Consider the following 17,077-nt stretch of genomic DNA (forward strand, 5'->3'; position numbering starts at 1 on the left):
AGATGAAGCATTGTACTGATAATTATGAAGAGCTGGATGAAAATCTTGCCTCTGATGCTTAGCTGTGAGACCATTGACAATTTTGCTTCAAATCTGAGTCTTAGGGGTTTCTTTATATTTGTAAATTGGAGTACCTCTAGTACTTACTTCACAATGTTAGTCTCAAATGAGATAATGTGAAAAGTGTTTTAAAACTTGTAGGTGACACATCTATGTCAATTATAATTAAAATTACCATCTGCGATTCCAGAGGAATAGTTTACAGTTATATTCCAGGTCTGGCTTGGTAATAACAAATTCATTATCAAGAATATGACTTTCTATTTATACTAATAAGACCATTCTTTTGTTTTGGAATTTTGAGTTTTCTCCCCTTGTAAAATGTACATTTTAAACTTTATCACTGAAAAAATAGGCTGCTAAGCATGAACTTTAATTATAGAATTAACAATAATTCACCTCAATGTGTAAAATGTATAGTATGCCAAAATGTGAAAGTAACTGACATTTAAGCATAATGTCCAAATTTTGAGACCAAAGTCATGATATCTAGAAAAAGTAATCACAGCAACCTACAATAAATTAAAAGCAGAGATTTCAATCATGCACTAACTTGGCTCATTTTCTTTCTTTTTTTATGGCTAATTTTCAATTGTCATTATCAGAGATTCCAACCTTAAATTGTTCCAAATATAGGTTTCATTCTAGGATTTGTTTTGTCTACAGTATTCCCACAGAAACCAGTGGTTAATGATTTGCTCCTTAACACACTAAGCAGCTAACAAACCAGACGGATAGAAGAAGGCCTAATGGCTGGCTTCAGTAGGATTATGGCTTCATTAAGGCCGCTTCTGTCAGCCTGTCAGTCAGCAGTGCCAAATGGGTCAAGGGCAAGTTAAACTTTATTTGTGTGGCCCCTCCCTAAGAGAAAATGTGACCCTGTTTTGTTTGCAAATCAGGATGACTTTTGAATATGGTATTTTTTTTTTTGGTCAAGTTCTGGAAAGGAACTTATTTCCATTGCTATTAGTGTTGACATTCATCCTAGCAACTAAAATGCCACGGGGTTAGTCATTTAGAGGGAGAATTTTAAAATGGTAAAAAATTTTACCTCTCCCTGCCCTTCCATTTTAAACCATGATCTACATAGTACAAAGGAAGGAGTTATTTGACAAATAACTGGTTCTTTTGATTAATTTAGAAAGCTTTAATACTTGAAACCAAAGTTTTCCTTTCTATTTTTTTTCTGAATCATTCTGTTAACTAAAATGTCTAAACCAGCCAGGTACTGTACATTCTCACATTCACTTGATGCTGAAGAAAGATAATTTGAGTTCCCAGTTATGAGTACAAACTAAAAAAGAATTCACACTATTCTAAGTAAATCAAGGAGAGAATATTCCCCAACATCACGTATTTTTAAACTTTTAGAGCTTTCACAAACTTCTACAATCATTTATTGTGGCATGGAGGTATCCCTGGACTTTAAGAGGTCGTGCCCCAGAAAGCAAGCCATAACAGTTTTTAGCAAGTTGTAGAGACTGAGCATTAATGGCAGTAAATTGTATGACCATTTTTGAATGACCAACCTAGCTTATTTTTCACCACTGGATTGACTGAAAAGGGATGAATTTGGGGAGACACAGTAACTCTCAAAGACTGTTAAGTAATAGAAATATTGAAATCTCCATGGTTGGAAAGAGAACTCATACCAATGAAATCATGGATCCTTGATGTATTGAAATAGGAAGGTGCATTTGAAATGAGTATGAGGAATTCAGATAACTTTGTAAAGACTTTTTATGATGTGATGCAGAATAAAGTAAATAAAACTATATATGTGCATTTGAATATACTCTCTCTCTATATATAGTTTTCTTGGATAGACAATGACAAAAATATTGGAACCAATAATAACGTTAAAAGACATCTGTACCTTGATTAGTTATATTGACCAATCTCTGTACTATAGAATCAATAATGAAATCATTCTTCCTTCCTTTGATAGAATGGTAGAAAGAATGATTCATAATTTATTCTATAGTACAGAGACTGGTCAATGTAACTAACCAAACCACAGATGTATTTTAACATTATTATTGGTTACAATAATTAACATTATTATTGGTTACAATAATAGAAAAAAGAAACAGTTTAATGTAGCATGATACACCAGGAAATTACTGATGGAAAAATAAAAGGATATGGTTTAAGCTTCTAGAGGACAAAGACTGTGATTCATGTTTGTCTCTAGCACCTAGCATAGTCCCTGTCACATAATGGTTCTTAATATACACTTGTTGACTTATTGATCATTTCTTTAACCTGACCTCTGACTTTGCTATCATAGGGAACTCCTGGTGAGGAGATTACTCTGTGATAAAAATCAGCATCTTCTCTGAAATTTAGTCTTAGAGAGGCTTAGAAACTAACAACCTGCCCAGGATCTCATAGCTAATACATGTTAGCAGCTGAGTTCAAACGCAGTCATTCCTTCCTCCTGATGTCAACTCTTCATTCATTATGCATGCTGCCTTTCACTAGGAGCTGTGAATGATCAATGAAACTTACAAATAATAATTTTTAAGGAATTTCACATTCATATATGAAAACTGGACAGTTTGCAGAAAGAAAGGGATCATACAACCCTTTCCCCAAATAAGAGCTGGCTCTCTATTTCTCAGACTTCCCAGCTAATCAAAGTCAAGTTCTCAAAACCTTAATCTCATAAATATCTTATAAGGGATTTATTCCCTTTAAAACCAAACCAAACCAAGCCTTGCTTATTACAACGTCAAGTAACTCCACTTTGGATTTCAACTAGATTTATTTCAAAGAGTTCCACTGTTTCAGTTGGTTTTGCATACCTTTTCTGCCTCCATACAGGCAATGTTGTTTGAACCAAAGAGCAGAAGTAGGAATAAAAGGTGGAAAGTGCAAATACCCCAATTTAAATTTGATGTAAGGTAAAACATTCTAGCAATTAGAACTACGCAAAAGTAGATTGAATGCCATTGGGCGGGCAATATGGAGAGTTTCCCCAGAGGCTGGATGACTAGTTGCAGATGTTGTAGCAGGGATTTTTTTTTCAAGAAGGGGTTCGAAACAAAACAACCCCTAATGTTACTTCTTATTCTGGCATTCAATGTTTCAGTGGCTATTATCTTTCAAATAGGACTGTTTTTAAGGGTGTAATGGTTTTGTTGGGGGATGGAATTGGAAAACTTCTAAATATGTGTGAGAAAATACAAAAACATGTATAAATGGGTCTTGAGATTTTTGTAAATATTAGGTAAGGAAAGATAAATGGAAATATTTCTAGGGATGTGAAAATAATTTATCTTAAAATATATAATAAAATAAGATATATTTTAGACTATCTGACTACAGCATGCCCTTTATTATCTAGCACTGTGTATTTGCATTTCATTTGCTATATAAGATGCTATCTTTTCTAGTCATTTCAGTTGTTTATGTTCCACTAGAAAATGGACAGAGAGAGTACAGAGGTAAAATACAAAAACCTGATTACTTGTTGATTGCTGTTTGGGTGGGACATTGGGGACTTAGGTAAGAACACTGGTGCTTTTAGCTAAAATAAATGTTTTGTATCACCTGGGAATTTCAAATATAAGACTAGTATTGTCTTTTCATATTCTTTGGAAAGTTGGCAATATCAAATAAATACTTTTCCGTAGTTAAATTCAAATTGGGTTACTTAACATTAGTCTCTACAATTTACTAAAATTCACCCACTTCTTCCTCTTTCCTTACTTTCATTTTGTATCCCAAATGACAATTTGTCTTTGACCTAGAAGGCCAGTCATAAGATAGTTAAAATATAAAAGAATCATGTTTTCTTATAATGGCCATAATATGCATTGAATAGTTAATCATCTAATGTAACCAGAACCAGTTCAATAGACTAAACAGTGAACATAGTTTATTTTTTATATTTTCTTTGTCCTTGTCTCCCAATAATAAACATCAGATCACTGTGTATCTTTTATATCTGTTTTTCTCACTATTGGGCTCAAAAAAATTCTTCAGAGATTCTCTATTGCCGACTGGGCAAAGTTCTAATTTCTTTTTTGTCTACAGTGGAGGCTCCTATCCACAATCACTAGCTTGGTCTTAAACCACAATGGATAAAATGCAGAACCCAGAATCAGGAAAACCTGATTTCATATCCAGTTTTGGATATTTACTTGCTATATGATAATGGGCAAGTCACTTAACCTCTGCCTCAGTTTCCTCTTGTGTAAAATCAAATGATATAATAATTATAACGTGAATAGCAGTATTCAGCACATACTAAGCATGATATACATGTTAGCTGCTATTATTATTATTATTATTACTATTACTATTATACTAGATTATTTTCTGCTATCCAAAAATGTATTTTGTTTCCCTGCCTGACTCCATGTCTTTTCTTATGCTTGTCACTGTACCCAAAATTTCTTCTCTCTCTTGGTCTAATGAATTCCTACCTATCCTTTAAAGCACAACCCAAATGTCACTTTTTCTAGAAAAGCTTCCCTTGTCTATCCTAGTTAGTAGCCACCTTTTCCATTATAAGAACTTCACCAAGCACTTTGCTATGAATGAATAACTGTACTACAAACTGAAGGTGATAAAATGATGAAAAGAACATTGATACACCTCTGAGGCTTACAATCTAGGATCTATTTTTAGAATATATGGGCATATAAACTATAATAATCATAGAACCACCCTAATTTGGACTTTCATTACCTCCAACTTCTACTCCTTAATGGCTTTCTAATTTCTCCCCAATACCAATCCATTTTCCATTCAGCTGCTGGAGAGATTCGCCTGAAGAGTAGGTCTGATCTCTGACTGTGTCTTTCCCCTCAATAAACTCCTGTGGCTCTCTGCGATGTCCAGGATATAATCCAAAGTTTTTCATTTGGCATTGAAAGCTCTTCATCACTTGGCCCCTTCCAACCTTCCCAGTCTTAAAATTTATTTTTCTCAATGCATTCTATAATTAAGATATGTTGGCTTATGCTGTTCCTCTCACAAAATATCCCATCTCCCATCTCCATTCCTTGAACTGGATGTTTCCAATGCCTGGAATACTGTCCCTCCTCACCTGTGCCTCAGTTTCCTCAGTCTCTTTCAAAATTCATTTCATACACGACCTTCTGAAAGAGCTTCTGCTAAGAACTCTCCTTTCTCCCCAGCTTCTAGTGACTTCCCCTCTGAGATTGCTTTCTATGTACTCTGTTTATATCTTATATGCACCTAATTATTTACATATTATCTCCTACAGTCCTTGAGGGAGCTTCCCTATCATAATATGCCCAATTTTTATCACAGTGCCAAATCTACGGCAATTGCTAATAAATGTTTTTGACCCACTAAGAATAAATTACTATAAATTCTGGAATAAAAAGTAGTATAGGATCAACAAAAATGCTGTCAAAAAATGTTATTTCAATTAAAGAAAATTGAACAGAAATATCAGGACAGTAGCATCATAGCTTTAGAGCTGAGAGGGCCATATAGTCCCATGGTATAAATATGCATTATTTAAATGAAAAATACTCCCCACATAATAAAGCAAATATTTCATGCTTTTGTCCAACACTTAAACATAAATATTATAAGACCCTGTTAAAACATCATTCTCCAGGAGTACCTGAGTTCAAATCCGGCCTCAGACACTTGACACCAGCTGTGTGACCCTGGACAAGTCACTTAACCCCCATTGCCCAGCAAAAAACAAAAAAACAAAAAAAAATCATTCTCCTTTTGCTCAGTTAGAATCATCACTGGAATGCATATAATTCTATTTTCACCTAAAATATCTGAAACTTTAAATGAATATATTTACAATGGGCTTTCCAATGTAAGGGTAACCCTAAAATAAGAAATCTATGGAGGGTTTATTTCATGCATTTTAAATGCATAATCTTGAATCAACAAATAGGTGTTTTGACATTCCAAACTTTTCAGATTCGTTTGAGGAACATTTGAATCCGATGATCATGGAGGTTTTTTGTTTTATTTCGTTTTAATATATGTTAGTAATATCTGGCAATTTTATAGCTCTGGAAACTGCATGTTAATTTTAACTATCAGTCGTCATACATTAAACAAAGAATAACGCAAACTTCAAGGAGAAAAAAAAAAATCTGAGTAAGGAGGAAAAAAAAATGCATTTCCTGGCTAGGAAGCTATTGAAAGTTCAGAGCCAGGAAACATACTTTAGAAGGGTGGGGGAGAACTTCCTCGGTTCTCATATGACTCCCTCTTAACTTTCCCTATATTCTTTCTACCTCCCAATTTTCCTTTCCTCTTTAAACGTCCATCCCTTTAAAAAATGGGGGAGCCACAGGAAAACTCTCAGGATAGGTCGTTAAGTGGTGACAAACTGAAAAAGATCGACATATAAATATTTCTTTTAAATATGTTACATGATCTAGAGGAAAGCCCCGCCCCCTCCTCTGATCTCTGGAAGAACAGAAAGAGGCAGCTACATGAGGTAATGCCACTAATCAGTAAGGCCCTTGACTCAGGTCACCTAACTGCGGACCCAGCACTGCGTCTAGAGTCAGATCATCTGGGTTGTCTTACTGAATGGTGTTGCCTCAAGATTTAACGAAGCTTCAGAAGTCATCTAGACCAACTCCCTAATTTTACAAATCAGGAAATTAAGGCTCAGGTTGGATAAGGAAACTACCAAAAGCCTTGTAATAGCACAAGAGTCATTTCTGAACCTAAGCCTTCAAAGTCTAGAGCCTGGATTGTCCGTTGTATCTTATCATCATTTTATTTCTAGGAGCCTCAGTTGTAGCACCTGGAAAGACAAGGAAGTAGATGGTGTTATCTCTAATGTCCCTTCCCTTTCTAAATCTAAATGCGTTATAAATTTGCAGAGAACACACTGACCAGTTACATAGAGTGACTACTGCCCGCCCAAGGAAAGGAAGATAACAGATCCAGGAGATAACTGATCCATCCACAGGTGAAATGTATAATGTAGATATTATATAAATTAGGTGTATATTATTTCAAATGCTCACCTAAAATCTTCTTTTACAATTAAGTAATCACGACCACAAAATAATTATAAAGTAAAATCAGTCGTAAGATCCCTTCTCCCAAAAGGTTTCAGGACCTTCAAGGGGAGTCTGTTGAAAGTTGAGTGCTCCCTAGCTTCCGGCCAAGGCCGGGAGCTAAAAGCGTGCGGCTCCTTTAAAAGGCTGCCTCTACAGGCTCGGCTCCCTCCTCCAGCCACCCTCCTCGCCGGGGCTCCCGCTGTGATTGACACAGAAAGAGAGGAGGCGCCTGGTGCTAACAAAAGTCTGAGCCACTGGAGAGCAGCGTAGGGCCGTGGGTCTCCTCTCTGGGAACCAGCAACAAGTGGCTTGCAGCGGCACTTTCCCTTAGGAAGAAGTGGATCGCAAGCGCTTGGACAGAGGGAGCCAGGCAGCTTCTCCTCTTTTCACCCTCTGGAGCCCTAGGGCGCGGATGGGGACCCGGAGGGGATGCCCGTTCCAGACTGGTCTTGGGATGCTGGAAGCTGCACCTATGGATTGCATTAGTACCGCTGCCTGACCCGGAGTGTGGATTATTAGTGGAGCTGAGGCCCCTTGGGTTACCCTACTTGCAAAAAATAGAAAGAAACGGGGGCGGGAGGGAAGCAAGGGGTGGAAGAAAAAGAGCAAGCCCATCTGGAGAACCAGGAAGGGGGGGCGCATTGCCCTCCCGGAGATGGTCCTTGTTTGGGGGTTCTGAAGTATGTCAAAGTAATCGTCCGGGATAGGAGGGTTCACTTGCTCGCTTTCCTCAACCCCTGGTTGCCTAAGAGCCCCCGTCTTGGCTGGTTAGACATGGTGTGTATGGGGAGAAGGAGAGTATGAAGCCTGCAGGATGGGAGCGAACAATGGCAAACAGTACGGCAGTGAGGGTGAGTGAGATTAATCCATCTACTAACTGTACGGGAATTGAGCTCACTCCGCCTCCTCTGTCTCTCCCTCCTCTCCCCCTCCCTACGTCTTCTTTTCCTCCCCTTCCCTTCTCGGGATGGAAAGTTCAGCCCTTTTTTTCTCTTTGATTTGACTCGCAGCATAAAGGACTTGGGAACGTTACCTTTTCCCCTTTACCAGAAAAAAAAAAATGGGGATTTAAAAAAAAGGGAGGGGGAGGGGAAAGGGGAGCAATTAGTTAAGTTCCCAGAGGAATTCTTTCCTTCTTTTATGATTCATACCTTTACAGCTGTCACCCCGGGTTTTCCTTAAGGCACTTCCTGGATTGTCATTAGAATTTATGAAGGTTTGTCTCTGCGCTATTTCTGAACACTGTAACCTCCTACTTGGCCCTGCTTGGCCCAGGCAACAATTGATGCCCTATTCCTTGACATTATGCCGTGTTTTGTTTGTTCTTAAGAACGTGGTGAAAACTTCCTAAGTCTGTGTGGAACACTCAGCTGAACTCTTTTGTGGTGGTGAAGTTTTGAAAGGAACCTTGTTTCCATTCTCTTGTAACTGCCCCTTATTCCTGATTGCTTAAAAAAAAATGACCAACTATCCTTCCTGTGAAAGGAAGAATGTGTGAATGTTTTGTCTGCTCTCTCAGGACTCAAGACTGGCAACGAACCATCTGTTATGGAGGGATGGAGATTGCATAGAAATATTGCCTGTCAACTAGAAACTTGCAAATTAGGATAAACTTAAAACTCTTCTCCTACTTAAGGGAGGATGGATGCGTGGGGTGGTGTTGTTTTTTTTCTTTCTCCTTAAAAAGTGATGATTGGTCATATAAGACACAAACAACAAGCATTCCCCTCCTCATTTTGTTTGCAGAGTATGGTTACAAACTTTCAAAAGGCCTCTTAGGTCGCCTCTGTTAAACTTGGCCTGGCAAAGCAGGTCAATTTCACATCACCCGCTTCTTGTAGGAAAGCCTATTACAAACTGAGACTGAGTGCACACAAACTTGCAGGTATTTTAAAGCTTGTAACCAGGATCATGTTATTAGTTAAATGCCTATCCCTTCCATTGTAGCTGCAGACTGTATACTTGAGGGGTGTGTGTGTGTGTGTGTGTGTGTGTGTGTGTGTGTGTGTGTGTGTGTGTGTGTGTGTGTGTGTGTGTTTGTGTGTGTGTGTATACACTCTAGCCTGCGCTGCTTTGCTTCTTTGCCTCTCAACAAGCTTGTGAGATTGCAGTTTAACCTACACTAAAGATCACCTCTAATTAAAAGTCTTTATTTTCTAAAAAGCCACAAAATTTCAAGTTTTCTCATGTTGCTTTCTTTTTTAAAAATTCTTTTGTTTTTCACATGAGTAAAAGAGTAACTTGGAAAGAGATGGCTTTCTTTTCCCCTTGGAGGGTCACTTGAGACTTTATTTTTTTTTAAGGGAGATTCAAAATTGACTTTTTGAAGAGCAAACGGTAAATGCTGGCAATGCCCTATGCTATCATAAATATCTTTTTTGTTAAGATGGTAGAAAAATAAATGAACAAGCATTTTCTTTCAATTAGTAAATTTTAAAGTTTTTATAACTAAATTTGGGAGAGAAGAGAGAATATAAAAACTGTATCTGAATACCATCAGTGAGATATAGTAAGTAAGAGGGAGGTAACTAGAATGAGTGAGTTGCAAGTTCTTTAGTGAAACTCCTATTCACTCCTCCCTATCCTCGGCAACTTGTTCTTGTATCCCAGAATTCTCCTATCATACAGTGTGTGGTATATGACTGCTTCCTGTCTGAACAGCAGAATTTTCAACCCTAGGGAAAAAAAAAAGGAGAGACAGGGAACTAATGTTCTCCAGCTGTTATCCGTAAATGCTACCTCTGCATTTTCACTTCAGCTAAAGTGAAATTTTACTGGGATCAGATTTAGAAACATTGTGTAGATTTTATAGGCAAAACCCCTCATTGTGATCTGCTGGTTAAAGAGAACCAATGGGAACTTTGAGAGACAATTGGTTTTTGGCTATAGGAATACATAGTGTTCAGTTTTATCAGCTCCTTCCTTTTTCACGGACATATATTGATAGACTCGGTAAAGAACTAGGAATATAAGCATGCACTGTGGTTTTTCTCTATAGGAGCTGTAAAATATGCAATTTAATTTTTAAAATTATGATGCTAAATTAAATTGTTATACTAATTACAAGTGCTAAGCATTTGACTACCCTTTCACACATACACACACATCCCCCAATAAAGTCATTTAAATATCCCCTTTATGAGTAGCAAAAATTATACTCTTTCATATCTCTCTTTTTTTGGGGGTGGGGCAATGAGGGTTAAGTGACTTGCCCAAGGTCACACAGCTAGTAAGTGTCAAGTGTCTAAGAATGTATTTGAACTCAGGCCCTCCTGAATCCAGAGCTGCTGTTTTATCCATCTCTTCTTAAATATATTTTCAAGGTTTAAAATGTAAGGGAGACAGTGTGGTATGGTGAAAAGAGTTCAGAACTGTAAGGTAGAAGAACATCTCTATTTTAGTCCTAGCTGGGCAATGACAATAAAACAACCCAGCAACATGTTTTAAGCACCATTTGTATGCAAATGTGTTGAATTCTGCCTTTTTTTTTTTTACACCTATGTGTTGGCTAGCTGTGTTACTTTTAGGCAAGTCACTTTACATCTTTGAGCTTCAGTCTCCTCATCTTTAAAATAAGTGGATTATACTATAATCATTAGCTAACCTCCCAGGCCTCTTCAAAATCCTTATCTGTTATGAGTCCAGAAATATGAAAAATAAAAGGATTTAACATTTTCCTTCCACCACATTGTTTGTTGTGGAAAAAGCTAATTATAGCCCCCCCCTTCCTTTTTATATTTTTGGTGTGCTATGAAACAAAGCTCACCCATCATTTTTATCCCCCCATAGCACAACACTATTAAAGCTATAATAAGACAAATGGGATCTGGGTTCAAGTCCTCCTCTGCTACATTCTGGCTGTGTGACCCTGGGCAAGTTACTAAACCTCTTAATGGTTCATGGCTCTAAATTGCAGAGCAGGCACAGATCTATCTGCATTAGTAGAAGAAATCCCTTACTAGAAACTCCCTGCACCAATGAAATCACAGGTGTAGAAAAAAAATGCATACTCTTTTTCTTCCATGTCCATATTAACTGAGAAGGATCTGACAATCCTACCAAGAAAAGAATACTGGAATTATTCAGGTCAGGTCATTGATAAAGGTTGATAGACTGGAGATGTTCAAACCTTGGAGCAGACAGAGGGTGCAGAGTTAGTTTGTTTAGTAGTCTAGAACAGAAATTAAGAATAATCTGGTGTATAATACTCACCTTTTCAGCCCTGTAGACTACAACATTTCTACATTCTAGGTATGACACAGTGACTTAGTCTAAGGCTTTCCTCATATAAAAGAGTCAGTCAGATTGTAGTATTTATTATAATTCATAGATAAGATTTTTTATTATTAATAAAGTAAAATATATTGATAATTTGTTGACTGAAATTTATTTCAAAAAATTAATTCTTTAGCAAATTAACATAAGAAGAAATAATATAAAGATTATTTGGTCACAATTATTTCTCCTTTTCTTTCTCCTCCTTCTCTTCTTCCTCACTCCTCCTCATTTTCCCCCTCCTCTCCTTCTTTTTCCTTTTCCTCTTCTACTTCCTCCTCCTCTTTCTCCTGCTCCTATGTGGAGGAGCAAGAGAAAATGTGTCTTTTCTTTTTCCTCCCGATAGAAGAGGTCGGTTTGAATTAGAAGAAGGGATAAGCCCATTAAGGTCTCCACATTGAGGATATTTGCATAGCTGGACTATATTTTTCCCCCCTCCCCTTTTTGCAGGGGAAGGCAGTCAATCAGGATTAAGTGACTTCCCCAAGAACACTAACTAGCAAGTGGCTGAGAACAGATTTGAACTGAGGTCCTCTTGGCACCAGGGCCAGTGCTCTATCCACTTCACCACCTTGCAGCCCCAGGACTCCATTTTTTTTTTTCTTTGCGTGGCAATGAGGGTTAAGTGACTTGCCCAGGGTCACACAGCTGGTAAGTGTCAAGTGTCCGAGGCAATTACATTTCTTTAAGAAAAATGAACTCATTTTTATAATCTGTCCCATTTTCAAAGTAGGGGATTCTCTTTTATTGGGGAGCTGATGTGGAATAGCAGGTGTAAGAAATTGCTTCTCTATAAGAGGGACCAGGATTTGTTCCCTGTTTTTGAGTCCTACAATTCTTTCTTCTTACCTCTCATCTAGTTTAAAAAACAGTTTAACATGTCCTTTGCAAAACATCAGCTTATAAGCTAGGGAAGGAAGTACTAAATTCAAAGGAAATCAAACACCAAACTGCCTTTGCTATCATTATTTCCCACCTCTAATGTTCCTTGTGATGATTAGGAGATCAATTCAAACAGAACATCCTATCTATAGTAAGTCTGTAGTAGAACCACTGCACTATGAAGGTATATTAAAGGCCACTTAGCCCAGCCTATTCATTTGGCAGATGAAATGGCTATCTGGAGAGAAACAGTAACTTTCCTAAATCACACTGTACAATCATCTTATATCAATAAAATAATTCAGCAATTTTATATTAATAATTAAGAATTCAATTTAATTTAACCTACATTTAAATACTTAAGTGGAATACAAAAGGAACTATCCTACATATTGGAAATTAAATAGAATTGTACAGCTTTAGCTGAAGAGGCCTGAACATAGAAAACTATATTACAAGTTGGAATATAAGTACATGGGAAAATCAAGCAAAGAGACATGAGAAATTTTAGAAGGAAGGGGATCACTTCTAGCTAGGGGCAAAAGAGTAACCTACACAGAAGAATACACTACCTTATATGGTCCTTTAAAGCTGAAAAAGAATTCAAAAGTTAAGTGTATATGTGTATGTGTAGATGAGGGTTTTTTTTTTCAGGCATTGGATATAGCATACAAAAATTAATAGAGAAAAGAAAGGTTAGGATGAGTTGGACAATAGAAAATATTCCATTTTAGCTGTTATACAGAGTCACTGAAAGACCATTATTTGAAAAGAAACTGTAGGTTGGACCCAGATTTGTGAAGACTTTGAATGCCAGGATAAAGAATTTGTACTTCATTAACTAGAAAATGGTGAGACCCTTGAATCTTTTTGAATGTTGTGATGAAGATCTATGCATTAGAACAGTCACTTTGGTAGCTCTGTAAAGGACAGGTTGGAGAGGAGTGAAACTTGTAGAGAAAAAGGCATTTAGGAAAGCATTGTGATAGTTCAAGTAAGATTTAATCCAGAGGGGCAGCTAAGTGGCGAGGTAGGTAAAGCACCGACCCTGGATTCAGAAGGACCTGAGTTCAAATTTGACCTCAGACACTTAACACATACTAGCTGTGCAACCCTAGGCAAGTCACTTAACCCCAATTGCCTCACCAAAAAACCACCAAAAAAGATCAATCCAGGTCAGATATGGTGATATGAGCCTGACCTAGGACAGTGTTAATCAGTATAAATGAAAAGGAGACAGATGGAAAATTATAAAGGTAGAACTGGAAAGCTTTGGCAGCTAATTGAATGTGTGAAAAGAATCAAAGGTGACTACACTTTTAAGTCTGGATGACTGCAAGAATATGGTACCATTAATCAATATAAAGAATTTGGTAAAAACAACTCTGAGGTACCACCTGACACCTATCAGATTGGCTAAAATGACAAAAAAGGAAAATAATAAATGTTGGAGAAGCTGTGGGAAAATTGGAACACTAATGCATTGTTGGTGGAGCTGTGAACTGATCCAACCATTCTGGAGAGCAATTTGGAATTATGCTCAAAGGGCAATAAAGCTGTGCATACCCTTTGACCCAGCAATACCACTTTTGGGTCTTTTTCCCAAAGAAATCATGGAAAGAGGAAAGGGACCCACACATACAAAAATATTTATAGCTGCTCTTTACATGGTGGCAAGGAATTGGAAGTTGAGGGGGTGCCCATCAATTGGGGAATGGCTGGACAAGTTGTGGTATATGAATACAATGGAATACTTTTGTGCTGTAAGAAATGATGAGCCGGAGGAGTTCAGAGAAACCTGGAGGGTCTTGCGTGAGCTGATGATGAGTGAGATGAGCAGAACCAGAAGAACATTGTACACAGTATCATCAACATTGAGTGTTGATCTACTGTGAAGGACTATATTCTTCTTACCAATGCAATGGCACAGAAGAGTTCCAGGAAGAGGATCTCCAAATCCAAGAAAAAAAAAAAAAGAACTGCAGAGTATAGATGCTGAATGAACCATACTATTTCTTTTGTTTTTGATGCTGTTGTTTTTTTCTATTTTGAGGTTTTTCATCATTGCTCTGATTTTTTCTCTTATAACATGACTAATGCAGAAATAGGATTAATGTTATTATGTGTGTGTATATATATATATATATATGTATATATATATAATGTGTAATTTAAGATTCTAAATGTGGATTCTAATGTGTTCCCCCAGTTTGGGGGAAACTAACTAAAAATCACTGATAAAACGAGTTTAGGTTTTTAAGGGTTTATTGGAAAATAGAAAGAAAAAGATTGAGAACAGAATTCTAACAGCCTGGCATTCCTATCTTTCCTCAAATTTCCTGTGAAGTCCTCTGCCGCCACCACCATCAAGTCCGGAAGCCAAAAGGCCAGCGCTCTCTGCGCAGGCTCCCTTTCCTCCGTCTTGTCTCCTCCCAGACCATAGGAGGCTCCTCCAGTTGATTGGCTGGTAGACTTGATAGACATCACCCATGAGCAAACGTCATTTCCTGACGCCAAGGAAAAGCCACAATGCCTCTGAGGCATTTTCCTCATGGTGGAGCTCTCCACAGCAAGTCTCCAGTAGGTGGCGTCATTCCAATCATTACAGTCCCTCCTTTTGTTCCTCAAGAAACAAAATGTTTCCTTGATGGAACATAATATATATATAGAATATATAGATATAGATATAGATATAACCTATATCAGATTACCTGCTGTCTAGGGGAGGGGGGAGGGAGGGGAGGGAGGGAGAAAAATCTGAAATTGTAAAGCTTGTATAAACAAAAGTTGAGAACTATCTTTACATGTAACGGAAAAAATAAAATACTTTATTAATTAAAAAACAAAAATATACATATAAAGAATTTGGGAAGGACAGGTATTACATTTTGAAGGGCTCTAGAAAGTAGGATTTATTTCAATATTTGAAATACAAATGGGAATATTTTTGGTTTTTCGGCTAAATATATATGCTAAACAAATATACTTTATAGTTATCTCACAAGGTCATAATAGCTTGGTTTAAATACTTTTTCTTTGTCATTTGTCTCTTCTGCTTTTTGTTATCATTTTTATAGACATCAGGAGGAAAACTATGATTAATATATTTTTATTTGCTATACATCAAGGTTTCATCTTTTGTCATAAAGTAAATAATCTCAGGGTTGGAAGGAATCTCAGAATTTATCTTGTCAAATCCATATTTGAACATATTTGTAGGGTCTCCTCTACAACATATCCCAGATTTATAGGGTCCCCTTTACAACATATCCATATTTGGAGGGTACTGTCTACAACATATCCCATAATTGGTCATCCAGACTTTGAAGACCTTAGGCAACAGTTAATCCATTACCTCCTCTGGCAACTAATTACACTTTGGGCTAAGTGCAAGTATTGGGATTTTTCCCTATGTGGTATTTAAATTTAATTTTTTCTTCTTTCCAGATTCTCCTATTTACTCTTTATTTTTCACTGGTTATGTAAGACATGATTCTTGTATTTGTGTGTAAGTTAAGGCAGTTGAATTAATGTTATTTGATAAGGATGTTAGACAATGAATAGAATGACTACTTCTCTCTATCTCTGTCTCTGTATCTCCTCAAATAGATTTATCTAAAAGTCTCTTCTATATTAAAAGTATATTTTGTATTGGTATCGAACAACAACACTAATCATTTCATATGCCAAAGTAGGCAACATCATGGGGTCATTCCCTCCCCTTTAAGAAGCAGTGAACTGGTTAAGTAAAACTTTTTCCTTTTTAGCTATGAGGTTGTTTGTTTTTTTTAATTTACGAATTTGAATAATGCTTACCGCATTTGTAAATCATTATGATGCTAGAGAGGCCAGGACTTTAAACTGTAATCACATTTTAAGACAAAAGAGAACTTGCTATGAATGAAAAGCAGCAGCAAGACAATTAAAAGAAATGTAGGATGGAGATACCTTTCCGGAACGAAATTTACCTGAAGTAGTTCCCTCTCCATTTTCCTCCAAATAAAAATAGAAGGCCAAGAGGAAGTGCCATTTTTAAGGATGTTTAATGCACATGCTTGAGCCAATCACTTACCATCTCTGAACCTCAGCCTCTTCATTTAGAAAATGAAAGGACTACATTAGAACACTTTTAAGATCCTTTCCACATCAAAATATATGATCATATGATTTTATTAGCATCCTTAGAAATGATACTTCCCTTTGTCATTCTATTTTCATTTGGAGGAAAATGGATAGGGGCTGTGACTCCAAATCCATGGTTCATTCCTCTGAAATATGCTAAATTAGAGAACATCGATTCTTTTTTAATTTTTAATTTTTCTCAATTACATGTAAAGATATTTTTGAGTACCAAATTTTTCTCTCACCCTCCCTTTCCTCCCCACTCCCGAGGACAGGAAGCAATTTGATATAGGTTATGTATTACTATTAAGCAGAACCAAAGCAAGTAAGAATAAACAAGAACAAGAACAAGAACAAAAAAGCAGCAACAAATGTGCAAATAGTATGCTTCAGTCTGCATTCTGACTCCATAGTTCTTTTTCTGAATGTGGAAAGCATTTTCCATCATAAGTGTTTTGGCATTGTCTTGGACCATTGTATTGCTGAGAAGAATCAAGTCTATCACAGTTGATCAGTGCATAATATTGTTGATACTATGTACAATGTTCTCCTGGTTCTGCTCATTTCACTCAGCATCAATTCACATAAGTCTTCCCACATTTTTCTGAAATCCATCTGCTTATCATTTCTTACAGCACAATAGTATTCCATTACATTCATATACCACAACTTGTTTAACCATTCCCTAATTGATGGGCATCTCCTCA

General features: G+C 36.9%; 1 protein-coding gene across 1 annotated transcript in view; it reads left to right on the forward strand.

Moving 5' to 3' along the window:
- Nucleotides 1-7,365: 7,365 nt before the first annotated feature.
- Nucleotides 7,366-17,077, forward strand: part of FBXL7 (F-box and leucine rich repeat protein 7) — a 503,869-nt gene continuing 494,157 nt past the window's right edge. The window contains exon 1 of the mRNA XM_043975574.1: nucleotides 7,366-7,942. Coding sequence (XP_043831509.1) covers nucleotides 7,906-7,942 — 37 coding nt within the window. The 5' untranslated portion in view covers nucleotides 7,366-7,905. The remainder of the gene's footprint in view (nucleotides 7,943-17,077) is intronic.

The sequence above is a fragment of the Dromiciops gliroides genome, chromosome 1, assembly GCF_019393635.1.
Source record: "Dromiciops gliroides isolate mDroGli1 chromosome 1, mDroGli1.pri, whole genome shotgun sequence".
NCBI lineage: Eukaryota > Metazoa > Chordata > Mammalia > Microbiotheria > Microbiotheriidae > Dromiciops > Dromiciops gliroides.